Source organism: Equus asinus, chromosome 2, assembly GCF_041296235.1.
Source record: "Equus asinus isolate D_3611 breed Donkey chromosome 2, EquAss-T2T_v2, whole genome shotgun sequence".
NCBI lineage: Eukaryota > Metazoa > Chordata > Mammalia > Perissodactyla > Equidae > Equus > Equus asinus.
The window spans coordinates 95,432,225-95,448,353 of NC_091791.1; the positions used below are offsets into that span (position 1 = coordinate 95,432,225).

General features: G+C 50.7%; 1 protein-coding gene across 2 annotated transcripts; it reads right to left on the bottom strand.

Annotated features, from left to right (window-relative positions):
• Positions 1 to 74: 74 nt before the first annotated feature.
• On the bottom strand, positions 75 to 11,412 carry SFTPD (surfactant protein D). Of its 2 annotated transcripts, XM_014854048.3 has the most exons (8): positions 11,271 to 11,412; positions 8,714 to 8,915; positions 4,018 to 4,134; positions 3,630 to 3,746; positions 3,208 to 3,324; positions 2,707 to 2,823; positions 2,009 to 2,092; positions 75 to 562 (listed from the first exon to the last, which is right to left on the bottom strand). In XM_014854048.3, exons 2-8 carry the CDS (start codon positions 8,910 to 8,912, stop codon positions 186 to 188), a joined length of 1,128 nt encoding a protein of 375 aa, XP_014709534.2. In that variant the 5' UTR covers positions 8,913 to 8,915; positions 11,271 to 11,412; the 3' UTR covers positions 75 to 185. The 2 variants fall into 2 exon arrangements, with proteins under 2 accessions (XP_014709534.2, XP_070350208.1); XM_070494107.1 differs by lacking the exon at positions 2,707 to 2,823.
• Positions 11,413 to 16,129: the final 4,717 nt, after the last annotated feature.

The window sequence follows — 16,129 nt, forward strand, 5'->3', positions numbered from 1 at the left end:
GGTTGGTGCTTTATTCCCAGATGGGCGTTCAGCAGCAGCCCTGCCTGCTCCCCCAGCTCTGTGGAGACGCCCTGGCCGGCAGAGGTGTCATCTTTTATTGGCCTGTTGGCAGCACACGGGCCTGGGCCCTGCCTCACCGGCCAGGCTCCGGGCCAGCACCGCCTCCCCCGCCCCCACCCCGTGGCTCAGAACTCGCAGATCACAAGGCGCTGCTCCTTGCAGTTCTTATCGTTCCACTTGCCGTTGGTGAAGATCTCCACGCAGTTCTCGGCCCCTCCGTTGTTGTTGGGCTCCCCCGGGGCCCAGTTGGAATAGACCAGGGTCTCCCCCGTGGGGTAGGTGAACTTGCCCTCCGTCGTGGCGTCGGTCATGCTCAGGAAGGCGATCTTGTTCTGAGCTGTCACCAGCTGCTGCAGGGCCTCGTTCTCAGCGGCCGAGCGTGGGGAGGCCAGCTGCCCCCCGGCCTGTGTGCACACCTGCTGTGCCTCCTCAAAAGATTTCTCAAAGCCTCCCGTCTTGAAGATCTTCTCCCCAACCCTTCGGCCATCGGGGAAGAGCTCAGCTAGAAAAGGAGAGAAGGCTGGCTGGCGCTCAGGGGCTCGTGGATGGAAATCTCCAGGGCTCCAGAGAGAGCTGTGCCCCAGCCTCACCGGGCTGATCAGGAGCCCGGGCTGCACCCTGACCCATTGCCCTTCTCCTCGGAGGAGCTTCAACAAGGACTCGGGGGGCAGTTTCTCCCCCCGCTCAAGGTCGCACCCAGGGTCAGTGCAAGAGTTCGTGTGCTGTCACTGGGTTTATGTTCCGTGCGTCTGGGTGAGTGTGCGTGTACATACATGAGCATGTCCATGATTCCATCTGAAGGGACACGGGAGCACTTAAGGGCCATCTGGATTTGTGTGTGCGCACGTGTGTGTGTGTACACGCATGTGTGCTCTGTGTGAAGACAGGGTGGAGAGAGGGATGGTATTGAAGTGCACGTGTGTGCAGGTGCATGCACACGTCCTCCTTGGCTTGCAGGGGTGTGCACGAGTGAGTGACTACGTATGCAGACACGTGTGTGGAGGGAGGGAGACACGCCTAGTGCTGGAGCCCCTCATCCTTGAGTCCTTGAGCTTGAGGACTTGGGAGCCAACCCTGTGTCTCACCCAGTCAGGCCCCTTCATGCCCAACTTCAGAAAACTGTTTTTGGATCAATGAGATTTGCTGAAGGATGTGAACTCAAAGCTGACGTCAAGAAGGAGGAGGAGGAGCAGCTGGGGATGGAGGTGGAGGTTCCCAAGGGCACAGGGCCCTCAGTCGTGTGCTGCTGGAGGCCTCTGGCTCCAGGATGCCCGGGTTAGGGAAGAATCTCTGCTCTGAACAGCCAGGGAGGTACAAGGAAAGCCTGCCCCCTGGCAGGCCCATGGGCACAACTAGGGTGAGGCACTTGGTGGCCACACACCAAGGTCAGGCCCCCACCAAGGCCTTGAACCCCGAGGGCAACATCTCAGCCCCAGCTCTTGGGACACAGTCTGAATTCTCTGCTGCCGTAGGCTGTGCAGCAACATCTCTGGCACTTGCACACCTGGCCCCACAGAGGTAAGAAACGCATCCTGTGTTGGGCGTCCCCGTGTCTGTGAGAGGGACCGGCACAGGGTAGGCAGGAGTGAAGCTCTGCAGAACTGTGCTGGGCTCAGGGCATCCATCTGGCTTGGGTCACGGTGGCTGTGATGCTGGGGGTGTTCTGGAGCCTATGTCCTTGACCGTGCTCCCACCATCGCTGAACTGGGGACACGGGCCGCATCCTCCTACCCGTTCTTTGCATCTGCTTCCAGCTCTGGGAGCAGGTGCTGCGCTGCTGTGTCCTAGCCCTCTCCTTAGCCCCACTCCCTGCCCCGGTCCCGGGTCCAGCCCTAAACAAGGTCCCAGACAATCCTAGACCCAGGCCCAGCCAACTCCAAGTTAAGGCTCAGACCCCGTGTGTGGCTGTTCCTCAGTGCCCAGCTCAGGCTCAGGTCCAGGGACTCACCTTTCTTATACTGAGAGAAGGCATTCTGGAGTTGTTGTACCTGTCTTTGTAAGGCCTCCACCTGCCGCCTCAGAGTAGTGACATCTGCAGGAGAGAGGCTGAGTGAAGGCCTGTCCAGCACAGCCTGCGATCAGCTCAGAGCCTGGGCCTCAGGGCAGGGCGCCCACTTGCAGGCACATATTGGCAATGGGGCTAAGTTGCTGAACCGAACCCCAGGAAGCCCACCTCTGCTGACACAGTGCTGGCCCCTGCTGCCCACGGGATTTCCTGTGGTTCCGCTGTGAGCTAATTGTCCCCTGAGCAGACCCCTGCAACTCGCTGACACTGAACCAGATGACATTTTAACTCCAGACTCTGAGAATCTGAGAGCACTTCCTTTTTTGAGGGGACAGGAATACACGTTCCTCAGGTACTTCTCAACCACTGGGTTATGTGATGCTCAAAGCTACCCTATGATCTGGGAAGGGTGCTACACTCTTCCCAATGATCAGATGGAAAAACCGCCCAGGGTTGCCCTCCACTGAGTAACAGAGTTTAAAACCAGAGCCTAATTCTCCTGCCTCCCAGCCAGCCAACCTCTCCTGCTTTCCACCCGCCAACTGTAGGTCACGGGGCGGACGTCCAAGGGAAGGGGCTGCCCGAGGTGGAGAGGGCTCCTCTCTCCCCCACACCCCCTAGAGCCAGGGGGGCTACCTTACCTGGAAGCCCACTCTCTCCCTTTGCTCCTTTGTCCCCAGGGACACCTCTCTCCCCCATCAGTCCTGGGGGGCCCCTGGCACCTGGAGGTCCCTGTGGACCCACAGCTCCAGCAGACCCTGGGATCAGAGAAGGGAGTTGGGTGAACTCTGCACACATTTCCCAGCGTTTTCACCCTCCCAGTACATGGAGTGTCCTACGGCCCAGACACACACCCTCCCCATACACAGCCTGTTCCCAGGACCCAACCACGTGCCCTCTCTGTCCCCATCACTCAGCAACCAATCTTCCTTGTAGACAAACTGTCCATGTTGCTCACACCACACTCTCCCCAGATACAGACAGTCCCAGAGCCCAACAATGTATCCTCCTTGGATGTAGACTGCCCCCGTTGGCCAGGAACGCCAGTTCTGACTGGGTGGGTGGGGCAGAGGGGTGGGCATCAACAGCTTCAGTGGACGCATGGGAACTGGAGCCCAGACCCGGCTCCTTCCATCGCTCACCTGCTGTCCCAGCACTGCCAGGGGCTCCCGGCTGGCCAGCGGCTCCCCTGTCTCCTTTAGGACCCATGGGGCCTCTTGTCCCCGCAGAGCCCTGCATGCCTGGGGCACCCACTTCTCCTGTGGAAGGAACAGATTGGGAGAAATGCTGCTGAGAGTGTGTTCAGTGTGTGTCGTCCTCAGTCCTGGAGCTTTTCACCCGCAGCTCCAGGTGGGAGAGAACTCGGGAGACTGCCCCTTATTGCGGGGATGGCAACAGGGAAGTGCTGCCGAGGTGAGGCTGTGGGGGAAGGGCTGCGGCCGGGCCTTCCCAGTGCCGGTGGGCTGGGCCTCCTGGTGCTCTGAGCATGCCTTCCAGCACATCATGCTCTGCCAGCGTCCTTCCTCTCTTTCCCTCCCACAGAGCCCATGTGCCAACCACCTACCTTTGGGCCCAGCCTCTCCTTTTGGGCCTGGTTTTCCTTGAGGTCCCATGTTCCCCTGCCTCCCTGCAGGACCCTCTTTTCCAGCTGGACCTGGAGAACCTTGAGGTCCTGGAAGTCCTGGGGAAAAGGACCAGCCCAGTGAATGACACTAAGTCTTCTTGGAAGCGGGAACGCGTGATAAAATGAGAGCAGTAATGGGAGTCAGAGAGGCAACGTCATCCTAAGGATGCTGCCCAGCCACATCCCAGTCTTCCCTGAGTAACCCAGTGCCACCTTCAGAACGACCCTCTTCCTTCTTCCTGGGATAGGATCTGGGCATGCCTCCCCGCACGTCCTAGTGGCAGCAGCACCTCCTGCAGTCATCTGCATTCCATGTCCAGCTGCTCACCACGTGGTCCAGCGTCTCCTTTGGGTCCAGGTTCTCCAACAGACCCATTGTCCCCTTTGGGCCCAACTGGTCCAGGTGGTCCAGGCATTCCTGCTCGTCCTACAGCTCCTGGCAGACCTGCAGTAGCAGAGAAATGAGAATGAACCTGGCTCTGCGTAAACCTGTAGGGTCAGGCCGGTGGCATTCCTTCCGGGTTCTACAGGGCGTAGACGTTTCACCTCCACACTTCTCAGTCCAGGGGTGACCCGGGAAATGAATGTCCACATCCCCATTTTACAGGCTTCCCAGAGTTGGAGGCGGATCCCAGCAGGCATCCTGTCAGCATCCCCCTGGATCATGTACTCCTCACTCTCCCCTTCCCAGAACCAAAGTTTGCGTCAGAAATGATGCCCAACACTGATCATCAGGGAAACGCAAATCAAAACCACAGTGAGATATCACCTCACACCTGTTAGAATGGCTGTTATCAGAACCACAAGAAATAGCAAGTGTTGGCGAGGATGTGGAGAGAAGGGAACCCTCATACACTGCTGGTGGGAGTGCAAACTCGTGCAGCCACTATGGAAAACAGTATGGAGATTTCTCAAAAAATCAAAAATAGAAATACCATAAGATCCAGTGATTCCACCTCTGGGCATTTTTATCTGAAGTAAATGAAAACACTCACCTGAAAAGATATTTGCACCCCCATATTCATCACAGCATTATTCACAATAGTCAAGATGTGGAGACAACCTAAGTGTCCAGTGAGGGATGAATGGATAAAGAAAATGGGAGATATATATACAATGGAATATTATTCAGCCATAAAAAGAAGGAAAGCTTGTCATTTGCAACAACACAGATGGCCCTTGAGGGCATTATGCTAAGTGAAATAAGTTAGACAGAGAAAGACAAATACCATATGACCTCATTTATATCTGGAATCTAAAAAGATTGAACTTACAGATACAGAGAACACATTGGTGGTTGTCAGAGGTGAGAGTGGTGGGTGGGGGAAATGGGCAAAAGTGGCCAAAAGATAATGTAAAGCATGGTGACTATAGCTAATAATACTGTATTGAATATGTGAAAGTTGCTGAGAGAGTAAATCTTAAAAGTTCTCAGCACAAGAAAAAGTTTGTAACTATGTGTGGTGGTTGATGTTAACTAGACTTATTGTGGTGATCATTTCACGATGTATACAAATATTGAATCCTTATACTGTATACTTGAAACCAATACATCAGCTATATCTCAATTTTTAAAAAGCTATGTAACATGGTCTTGAAACTATAGACAACAGGCCAAATTATTATCTAACGCGTCATTAAGTGATAAAAGTATGCTATAAACCCTATGTTCAATATGCTCCTGTTTCCTAAACATGTACGTGCATTGTCAGGTGTGTGCACAGGTAATACACAGTGGAAAAAACACAGGAAAGGGGTACACACAAGTGTTAACAGTTGTTCCCTCAAAGGGGTACAATTAAGGTAATTTTAATTTTCTTCTTTTTTGTCTTTAGTGATCACATATTACTTTTGTATTGAAAAAATGATCATTTTTTAAAAAAACATGTTACCTCAAGAAAGGCTGCCTAAGCCTAAAATTATACAAGATTTATGCAAAAGGAGGAAAGGGAGCAAATGACCATCAATACTGAAGAATGTTACACTCCATTCTGCTAGTTTGGTTATTCCTTTTTATTGAGGTGAAATTCATATAATGTAAAATTAACCTTTTTAAAGTATACAATTCAGTGGCATTTAGCACATTCACAGTGTTGTGCAACTATCTCCTCTGTTTATTTAAAAACCTTTCATCGCCTGCAAAGAAAACCCCACACCCATTAAGCCATCACTCCCTGGCCCCTCTCCTCCCAGGCCCCGGCTACCACGATTTTGCTTTCCGTCCACATCACCTATTCTGCATATTTCGTAGGGATGTGTTCATACAACATGCAACGCTTTGTGTTTGGCTTTTTAAATGTGGAGTGATGTTCTTGCGGTTCACCTACTTTGTAGCGTGTCTCAGTGCATCATTCCTTTGTATGGGTGAACAGTATTCCATTCTACGGAGAGAACACATTTTCTTTATCCATTCTTTGCTTGATGGACATTTGGGCTCTTTCTGTCTTTTGGTTATTGAGAACAAAGCTGCTATAAACATTCATGTGCAAAAAGAAAAGAAAAGAAATGACACCTCACAGGTGGTGCTCACTTGTTCCCTTGCTCGTTATTTCATTTATTTGTTCATTAAGAAACCATCTATGGAGCTTAACTTTATGCTTAGCGCTGGGCAAGGTGCAAATGTTAGCACCAGGTCTGGCCTGCAAGGGATCTGTGACAGGATTTTAAACTGTGAGGCATGGGCAACGGGTGAGGAAGACAAGTCCTGGGATGTCCCGCGTCCCATCACAGCGCGCCTGACCCCTGCACACACACGTACTCAGCGCTGTCGTCCTGAAGGAGGAAATGGGACTCCGGGGCGAGGAGGATTTAGAGAGACTTGTAGAGCAGAGGGGACATTTTGGTCTTGGGAACGGTGCTCCCAGGGCAGGAGGGGCCAGGTCTGCCTGGGGCGAGAACGCGCTGTTGGTGCGGGACTGGTGCATTAGACGGGCAGCTGAGTGTCTGTGCGGGGCATTGTGCCCTGATTTTAGTTGCAATCCTCACTAGGAATGAAATGAAAGCACAGGGACTGTAGGATGGGCACCATGTCCCATACCCAACAGTGCAGTGGGCAAGGAGCAGAGATGCCCCGGCCCCAGGTTGAGCCTCTCTTGGGCTCCACACTGGCCAGGACGGCAGCAAGGCGAGGGGCCAAGGGAAAAAGCCGCTCCCTGGGAGGGAGCGTTGGAGGTTGCCCACCCTTGGTGCACCAACTATGGAGGCCGTGAGAGCACTGAGGTGGGGGGAGGGACCCTCTCTTCAGCAGCAAGCACCCACACCTCCCAAAGCACCCACTTTGCATCCTGGGATCCCCGAGGGTCTAGCCCTGCACGCTCATGCCACCTGAAGTGAAGCTTTACGGACCAGCAGTGTGGCCAGTCTTAACTGCACTCAAATTCCTCCCGTCTTTGCATTTTACATTCATTCATTCCACAAGTATTCCCTGAGCTTCTCTACGTGGGAGGCACTGTCTTAAATGCTGAGATATAGCAGCGAAAGAAAGAGACAAGAAATCAAATCTCTTCTTCATAGAGCTTGAACTCAAGTGCACAGTGACTAGAAGCCTGTCGGCTGACGCAGCTGTGCGCAGTTCTGTCTCCAAGCGCTGATCCAAGGCCAGGCTTGGAAAGTAAGTGCACGGGGTGAGGCATCTGCACAAGAAAGAGAGGTCTCAGCCACACTCCATGCCCTGGGTTCAGAGCGCCGCTGTGGGAAAGGCCCCCCCAGGATTCAACTCAGGGCACCTCTGGGAATTAGAGAGAACTGGGATTCTCCGAGAGAGAGCTGGCACCTTGAATACCACCCTTCTCGTGAGTCCACTTCCAGGCAGCCTTCCCTGAGCCCCAGCCCATTGCTGTTGGGAGCCCCTTTCTGTCTGGAAGGGACAGACACGTGCTAGCTTACCTCCTATTCTACAAAGCCATGGGATGTTGCCTGTGCTTTCCAGCTTAAATGTCGTTAGTTTCCTTCCTCTCTAACCAAAACGCAAACTCTGGAAGGATAAAGACCACGGTTGATCTTTCCCGAGCCCTAGCCCAGCACCACAGGGGTCCTTCTGTCCTTGTTGCTGGTTCATCGAATCAGCTCTTCTTGACAATAAAACCCAGATCCTCCCCATGAGGCAGTATTTCTCGGATAATTCCATTAGCAAGCAGGACCTCCGGAAACCTCAGGAGAATTCGCCTGATTGGCGCAGCAGGAAGATGCAACCTTATCCTGAAGACTCAACAGAAACGAAACCTTAGCTCGACAGTTGTTACTGTGTGGTGGATACCACTCCCATTTACAGATGAGCAAATCGAGACTCAGAGACCCCAGGGGCTTGTCTCTGGAAGGTCCTTGCTGTGGAGGGGGAGCCAGCAGTCACGCACACATCTGCCTGAGGCAGGATCCCAGGTCCTTTTCACCTTCCAGATTGGGTGTCATTTAGCCTTTCTTCGTCACAATTTTCTTACCTGTCAAATGGGACGAGCATGTCCTTTGCGAGACTTTTGGTAGGATTACATGAATTACTTAAAGACCACCCAAGCACAAGGCTGGACAAAGAAACGCAAGCGCCCTTTGCTTCTCTCCGTAACGTGTTTAGGGCAAGTCCTTTGGATCAGGCCTGAGTACGGGCCCCCAGAGCCTTACCCTCTGCCTTTGTACTGAATTTAATTAAGTTAAACATGAAAAATATTTAACTCCCTGCACAGGCACTATTTATCAGAATGAACAACGGTTAAGTGCTGGAGCGGAGGTCAGTGGGCTCCAAATACCCACTATTGTCTCATTCTTGGAGTGAGAGGAATCAGAATCTTCCAGGGGAGGAGTCAGAGCAGCTGGTGAGGGCGGGAGGCACATGGGGGCTCAGGGCAGCCTGTCATTTGCCAACCAGTAAAGCGATGTTTTAGGTAGACTGAAAGTCTGGGGGAAACCCACCCCTTGGGGAGAAGAAGCCTGTGTCCAAGCCTCCCAGAGCAGAATGGCCAGAGTTTCTGAGTTGGTTACAATTCCAATGCCCACCACTTCCCACCAGCACAAGCCCATGGTCCCAGCTCTACCTGGATCCCCCTTCTCGCCCCGGGGGCCCTCTCTCCCGTCCCGTCCATCACGACCAGGCAGGCCACTCTCCATGGGGCTACACATGACCAGGGTGCAGGCGTTGGTCACTGTTCTCTGGGAATAGGTCTTCATTTCTGCTCCCAGTGACCTTGAGGGCCGTGTGAGCAGGACCAGCACAGAGAGAGGGAGGAGAAACATGGCCTGGGCAGATGAAGAGAAAGAGAAAGGACATGCTCTTGGTTCTAGGACGTGGGTTACGGTTTGGCCCAGCTTCTGTGTTACGGTTTGGCCCGGCTCCTGAGGGTCAGGAGAAGCACTTCCCCCACCTGCCCTCCCCTCATGCAGGACCAAGAGCAGCAGGACTCTGAAAGCAGCGTAGGGGCAAAGTGAGCATATGGTGTGGCCTGGGAGGGCATGAGTCAGCCAGCTGGAACTCTGATGTGGGTTGACATCCACCTATTCTCAGATGCCCCGTGTCGTCCCTTCTTGTGTTTTCCGTTGGACGCTGCCATTGGCATGGAGGCTAGGATGTAGAATTCTGCACAGAGGCCGTGTGTCACATCAGGAAGGATCCACTGAGTGCTTTGGGCAGGACCTTTCCCCTGTCTGGACCTCCTTCTCCCTGTCTGTACCATTAAGGTGTTTGGCTCAGCTCTGACGAGGCAGACCTGGTCCTCTCACTCACTGCCTTGGATGGACTAGAACTGCTGGTCTGCGGGCCTGGTCTGAAAAGGAGCCAGAGTCCCGAATGCTGAGCACAGGATGGTGCATGGCTGCGTGTTTGCCCGGTGATTTGTCGTTCCTGGGCTAGATGCTGTCTCCATGAGGAAAGTGCCAGAGAGAACCCAGGTGAAAGTTCTCAGACACATTTAGTCAGCAGCTGGAGAGACCCTGGGATGCCTAGAGCTCTGCCTGGACCACTGGAGAGGACTCGGAAGAGGGGCCTCATGGAGGAAGGGCACATGTGCGATGGACTCAGGCACAGGAGGCTGGTTCTGGAGGCAGGAAAGAGCAGGCGTCTAGGAGGGCATCCAGTGACCGTCTGAGAGGGACTTAGGAACTAGGGGCGATCAGGGAGGATGCAGAGTCTGCGTCACTCCCAATGTTGGGCTTTTTTCCTCTCTCAGAGAGAAACTGTTAAGTTGAGGATGGAAAGAGCTTGTGGGAGTTGCAGGGGCTGGGAACAAAGCCTGAGGGACCTGTGCAAAGGAGAAGGGGGCCACTAGGCAGCTGCGGTGGCGGCAGGGGAAGGAACTCCTGGCCAGACAGCTGCCTCCTTCTTTGGTTGCTGGTGATTCTGGGCTGTGGATGAGCCCTATTTTGCACTAGCCTCTTTTGATTTTGAATTCCTCACTTCCTCAGGCATTCTAGGAGTCTCTAGAAACACCCAGGTGGGCTCGCAGGCCAGCTGCCGCTTCACTGCACTTGCCGTGGCAGAGGCTCAGTCAGGAGCATCAGGGACCACGACGGAGCACGGGCAGCATCCCTGGTCTGCAGCTTCCACCACTGTGGGGCCCTGCACCCAAATCTGGGGAAGGATGAACAGCAATAGGCTTTGTGCCCAATGGCTCAGGATGGCGCAGAAGGCACCGCTGCCCTTTGTGGTGGGAAGGGGACTTGGAGAAGCTAACGCACAGCTTTTCAGACCCAGGATTCAGGGGAGGCATCTTGCTGGCACTACAGAGGGTGAGGGCAGAGCCACAGCCCCCTCAGCCGATGTAGTGCTCAGTTTATGACAAGCTTTCAGACTAAGATTTTATTGAAAAAATGAATCCTCTGAAAATTGGTTGGAAAATCATTGACCTAGTCCGGTAGGTTTATTTATTTATTTTTTTTTGAGGAAGATTAGCCCTGAGCTAACTGCTGCCAATCCTCCTCTTTTTGCTGAGGAAGCCCGGCCCTGAGCTAACATCCATGCCCATCTTCCTCTACTTTATACGTGGGACACCTACCACAGCATGGCTTGCCAAGCGGTGCAACGTCCACACTGGGGAGCTGAGCCAGTGAACTCCGGGCCGCCAAAGTGGAACATGCACACTTAACCGCTGCGCCACCAGGTCGGCCTCACAGTAAGTATTTTTTTTAAGTAAAGATTTGAGGCTAAGAGAGGAGTGTGTTCATCCAGGTGCCACAGTCAGCTGGTGCCAGAATGGACTTAGAACCCTGGCCTGTGAATGCCTGATCTGTTTCTCTGCCACCACCCTTGTTTCTGAAGGAATCAGAGATGGAGAGGAGCCAAGGGAGAAGCTGGAGCTGCATTTTCCACTGAGGCTTCTGCACGACGGCATCTGGGGTCTGGCTAGGTGTCACACCCCACTCACCCACCCTCCCCCAGCCCAGCAGGCAGATCTCCCACTGAGCAAAAGGAGTGGAGCGAGGGGCAGAAAGGCACAATTATTACCCCACTATGACCCCACCTCTCACACCCACACTCCGGGACCGACTGCCCAGACTCTGCCTTCCTCAACACCGGGAGGATGAGCTCCCCATATGGGCAGGGAGATATTCACCAGACACTGGGAGAACAAAATGAGAGGCGAGGACAGAAGTACTCACGGTTGCGTCCTCTAGGGTTCCAGGATCTCCAGGCAAACTAGCCTTTCCTTGGTAGGCGCTGGCTATTTATACCTGCCCTGTAAGCTGAGCCTCCCAGCTCTGGTCTTCTGAGAACACTCTTCAAAAAGTGGGGCAATTTTCTTCCTTGTTTACTCACTCTCCTCTGGCTCTGGAAACCTGCCACTGATATTCATAACACCACACGCATACCACCTTAGAGTTTGTAGAGCGCCCTCAGTCCTTGACCTCCTCCACACCTCACTGCAGCCCTGTGAGTTAAGTGGCATCATCAGTGTCTGCATTTTGCTGATGTCCAGGAATCCAAGGTCCAGAGAAGACCAGCAAGCTGCACAATGACTTGCAACTATCGCAAGAAACCTGTATTTGAAGATTTCCAAGAGCCAGGACTTGCTACGCCCACTTCTCTTCTTCTTCATCTCAGTATTGCTGCCCAGATACTGGGGAAGAGCTGGGAGCTCCTTAGCATATCTGGGCAGGGGTGGGGCATGTGGAGGGGCTGCAGGCTGTGGGGACATGCCTGGAAGAGCTGCTACCTGGCAGGGTCACTCTTTTGCTGTTTGCTCTGGATCTAGGAAAGTGCCCCACTTGCCTTTTGTGGGATGGCCTCCCCTTAACTTCCTTCTCTCATCTCTCCACCGTCTGAGCTGATGTTTGCCTGTGCATTGCTCTAGTGGCCAGTTTGGGCCCCTGAGCTGCTGCCACACTGTTGCAGCCGCCCACAAGGAAACTCCCTACCAGGGATCGTGGGGCAGCTGCCTGCCCTATTGCCGTTGCTAGCATCTCTTGCTTCTAGATCCCCATGACTTTATCTCTTGCATCAACCCCTTGCCTAGGTCCACACACCAGCTGCCTCAGGTCTCCACTTCTCTCCTTTGGCCACCTCATTGGTGGTGCTGACTTGCTCCTGGCTTTTGATGCTCCTTGTGGCATCTCCTCGTATATTGCAGGATCTATAATGTCAGATTTCCTCAGCTGGTAGGGAAAGGTCTTGTTTCCCATATTGCAATTTTTTGAAGCAGGATCCCATAGCGGAGTCCCCTGGACCTCGATGATAGAACTCTTTCATTATTAACACACAGCCGTCTCCATTCTAGGGGGTTCATGTGCCTCCTAAAGGTCTAGGTCAGCATGGAGACTGAGCCAAACCATTGCTCTCCCCTCCCACACAAAGCCTACTTGTCAAGTCTTATATTTTCCTTATTTATGGTGACTTTAATTTCAGGAGCCCTGTACTTGTTGTTGGCAGCCCATTAAGTGCCACCGCCTAGCCTGTCAAATACGTCCCTCACAATGCCCTGGGACCCCCACTATAGCACAAGATATGGTGTTTCCTTTGTCTAACTCTATATTCAACAGAGTCTAGTTTTATTTCAGATCCAACCCAGACACTCATGTTTCAGTGATAACCTTCGCTTTCCTTGGTTACGCCAATACAGACAAGAAGAATCAGATTTTAAATGGTAATCGCAACAGCTTTCATGCAGAGGACCACTGGAGCACCTTCTCTGCCCAAGACAAGGTCCAGGATGACCACCCGGTTTCTTTGGGAGCTAGCCACTGATGCTGCACTGCAGGCTCGGCAGTATCTGCAGCCCCCGGTGGACCTCATTAGCTGCACTTTCATCAGAGCCAAGCTGTGGCCTCTGATATTTGGCTTTCTAGCTGCTTGCCCACATCACTGCTGAAACTCCCAGCTGAGTGTGCGCATTGGATGTCTTATCGCTGCCAGGCCATGAGGGGAACTTCGGGCCCTAGGAGACGTTCAAGACAGTAGTTCTAGGTCCCCACCTTAGCCTCATTGACTTCTGTTAGAGCTTGGTTGCGGGCTCCAGACACATGGCCCATAACCCTGACTTCAATTCTCGCCCCATAGGTGCCACAGTGTTGTTCTCACTTACTCTCCCTGCTATTTGGACCTTGATTCTTCTCTATTTCTGGCTTGATGCTTTCCTCTGACTTCTAAGCTCACCCTATTTTCTTGGAGAACTTCTGGTCTCTAGAGACCTGAAACCTGCTCCAGATCTTTGCCTAATTGTGAACTAAGCCAGTACACCCTAATTATGTGTTTAATGATTGGGGAAGGAAGCAGGAACAGACGTATGGCATCATGGGAACTTGTCCAGCCTGACTTCCTTTTTTTGTGTGTGAGGAAGATTGGCCCTGAGCTAACATCTGCTGCCAATCATCCGCTATTTTATGTGAGATGCTGCCACAGCATGACTTGACGAGCGGTGCCGGGTCTACGCCCAGGATCTGAACCTGTGAACCCTGGGCTGCCAAAGCACAGTGGGTGAACTTAATTGCTGTGCCACCTGGCTGGCCCCACAGCCTGATTTCTTGGAGACATTTCAATCTGTTTATTCTAAAATCAACAACAATTGCATTAACACTGACCCATTCCCTTTTATTTCTCTTGAAGTAAATTCCACTGAATTGCATGCTTGGTGTATCCGTTCCTTATCCCTTCAACCTAGAGAGTTCTCAACAATTCCAGCCCAAGATGACCATGTACCTTCATTTTCAGTCACTCTACTATCTTCTTTTGTGACTTGTGTCCTTGTGTTCTTTCCCTGTGTCTTCACTGAGACTGTAAGTTTCCTTTTTTTAAACTACTTAATTGAGGTGTGATTAACATACAAAAAGCTGTACATGTTTAATGTAAACAACCTGATGAGTTTGGAGATGAGTGCACACCTGGGAAACCGTTGCTACAATCGATGTGATAAACTTATCCATCATCTCCAAAAGTTTCCTCCTGCCTCTAACTTTGTAATTTTTAGGTTTTTATGGTAAGAGCACATAACACAAGATCTACCTTCTTTGCAAATTTTTAAGTATACAATGGACCATCATGAACTATAGGCTCTGTGTTGTGCATTGTAATTTCCCGCTTTCATTTCTAATTTTATTTATTTGAGCCTTCTCTCTTTTTCTTGGCAAATCTGGCTAAGGGTTTGTCAATTTTGTTTCTCTTCTCAAAGACCCCGGTCTTAGTTTCATGTATCCTTTATCTTATTTTTCTAGTCTCTATTTCATTTATTTATGCTCTAATTTTTATTATTCCCCTCCTTCTGCTGACTTGAGGTTTCTTCTTTTTCTGGTTCTGTTAGGTGTACTTTAAGATTAGTTATTTGAGGTTTTTCTTGTTTGTTGAGGTGGGCCTGTATTGCTATGAGTTTCCCTCTTAGAACAGCTTTTGCTGCATCCTATAAGAGAGTCGGTATGTTGTATTTTCATTATCATTTGTCTCCAGCTATTTTTAAATTCCTCCTTTGATTTATTCATTGATCCAGTGGTTGTTCAGTAGCATGTTGTTTAGTCTCCACATATTTGTCACTTTTCCAGCTTTTTTTCTTGTAGCTGATTTCTAATTTCATAGCATTGTGGTCAGAAAAGATGCTTGATATGATTTCAATCTTCTTAAATTTATTGAGGCTTGCCTTGTTTCCCAACACATGGTCTTTCATTGAGAATGTTCCATGTGCACTTGAGAAGAATGTGTGTTCTGCTGGTTTGGGTTGGAACGATCTCTCTTTATCTATTAAGTCCATCTGATCAAGTGTGTCATGTAAGTCACTATTTCCTTTTCAACTTTCTGTCTGGATGACCTATCCATTAATGTAAGTAGGGTGTTGAGGTCCCCTTCCATTATTACGTCACTGATAATTTCTCACTTTAAGTCTGTTAATAGTTGTCTTATATGATTTGGTGCCCCTGTGTTAGGTGCATATGTATTCATAAGTGCTATGTCTTCTTGGTGGAAAGTCCCTTTTATCATTATATACTGCCCTTAATCGTCTCTTATTGTCTTTTTTATCTTGAAGTCTGTTTTGTCCAATGTAAGTATAACAACACCTGCTTTCTTTTATTTGCCATTTGCTTGGAGTATCATCCTCCATCCCTTCACTCTGAACCTATGTTTATCTTTAGAGCTGAGAGGTGTTTCCTGAAGGCAGCATATTGTTAGATCAATTTTTTCTTTTTTTGGTGAGGAAGATTGTCCCTGAGCCAATCTTCCTCTGTGCCGATCTTCCTCTACTTTGTGTGTGGGACACTGCCACAGCATGGCCTGATGAGTGTGTGTATGTCCATGCCCGAGATCCAAACCCATGAACTCCAGGCCTCCACAGTGGAGTGTGAGAACTTAAAGCTATGCCACCTGGCCAGAACCTGCTGGGTCTTTGTTTTTTAAGCCATGCAGCTACTCTGTGTCTCACGATTGGAGAATTCACTCCATTTATATTTAGAGTGATTATTGATATATGAGGGCTCAGTACTACCATTTTATCTCTTGTTTCCCAGTTCTGTGTTTCCATTTTTTCTCTTGCTTTGTATTTCTGACTGCCATTTTATTTTGGTGGCTTTATCAATTTTCTCTCTCTCTCTCTCTTTTTTTTTGCTACAAATTGTGGCTCTGCTCTGGTTTCTTGTTTAGTGGTTACCATGACGTTTGTATAAAATGTCTCACAGATGAGATAGTCCAATTTCTCATAACCTCTTATCTCCATTTGCCTAAGCAGGTTCCATCCCCATCTTCTTCCCTTTCTGAGTTATTGTTGTCACAAATTATTCTGTTTTGTGTTGTGAGTTTGTGACTAAGTTGAAGTGTTTATAGTCACTTTTGATGCTTTCCTTCACTTTATCTTTTAAGTTATAATTGAGTATTTGCTTCCCTGTTCTGAAAGAGAGCTGCAGTTTTCTGATTTTGTCTATTTATCTCCTTGCTCAAAGCTTTGTAGACCCTTGCCTTTTTGTGTCAGGTATGAGGATATCTTTAATCCTTTCTTGTAGAGAGGTCTGGTGGTGATGAAGTCCCTCAGCCTTTCTTTATCTGGGAA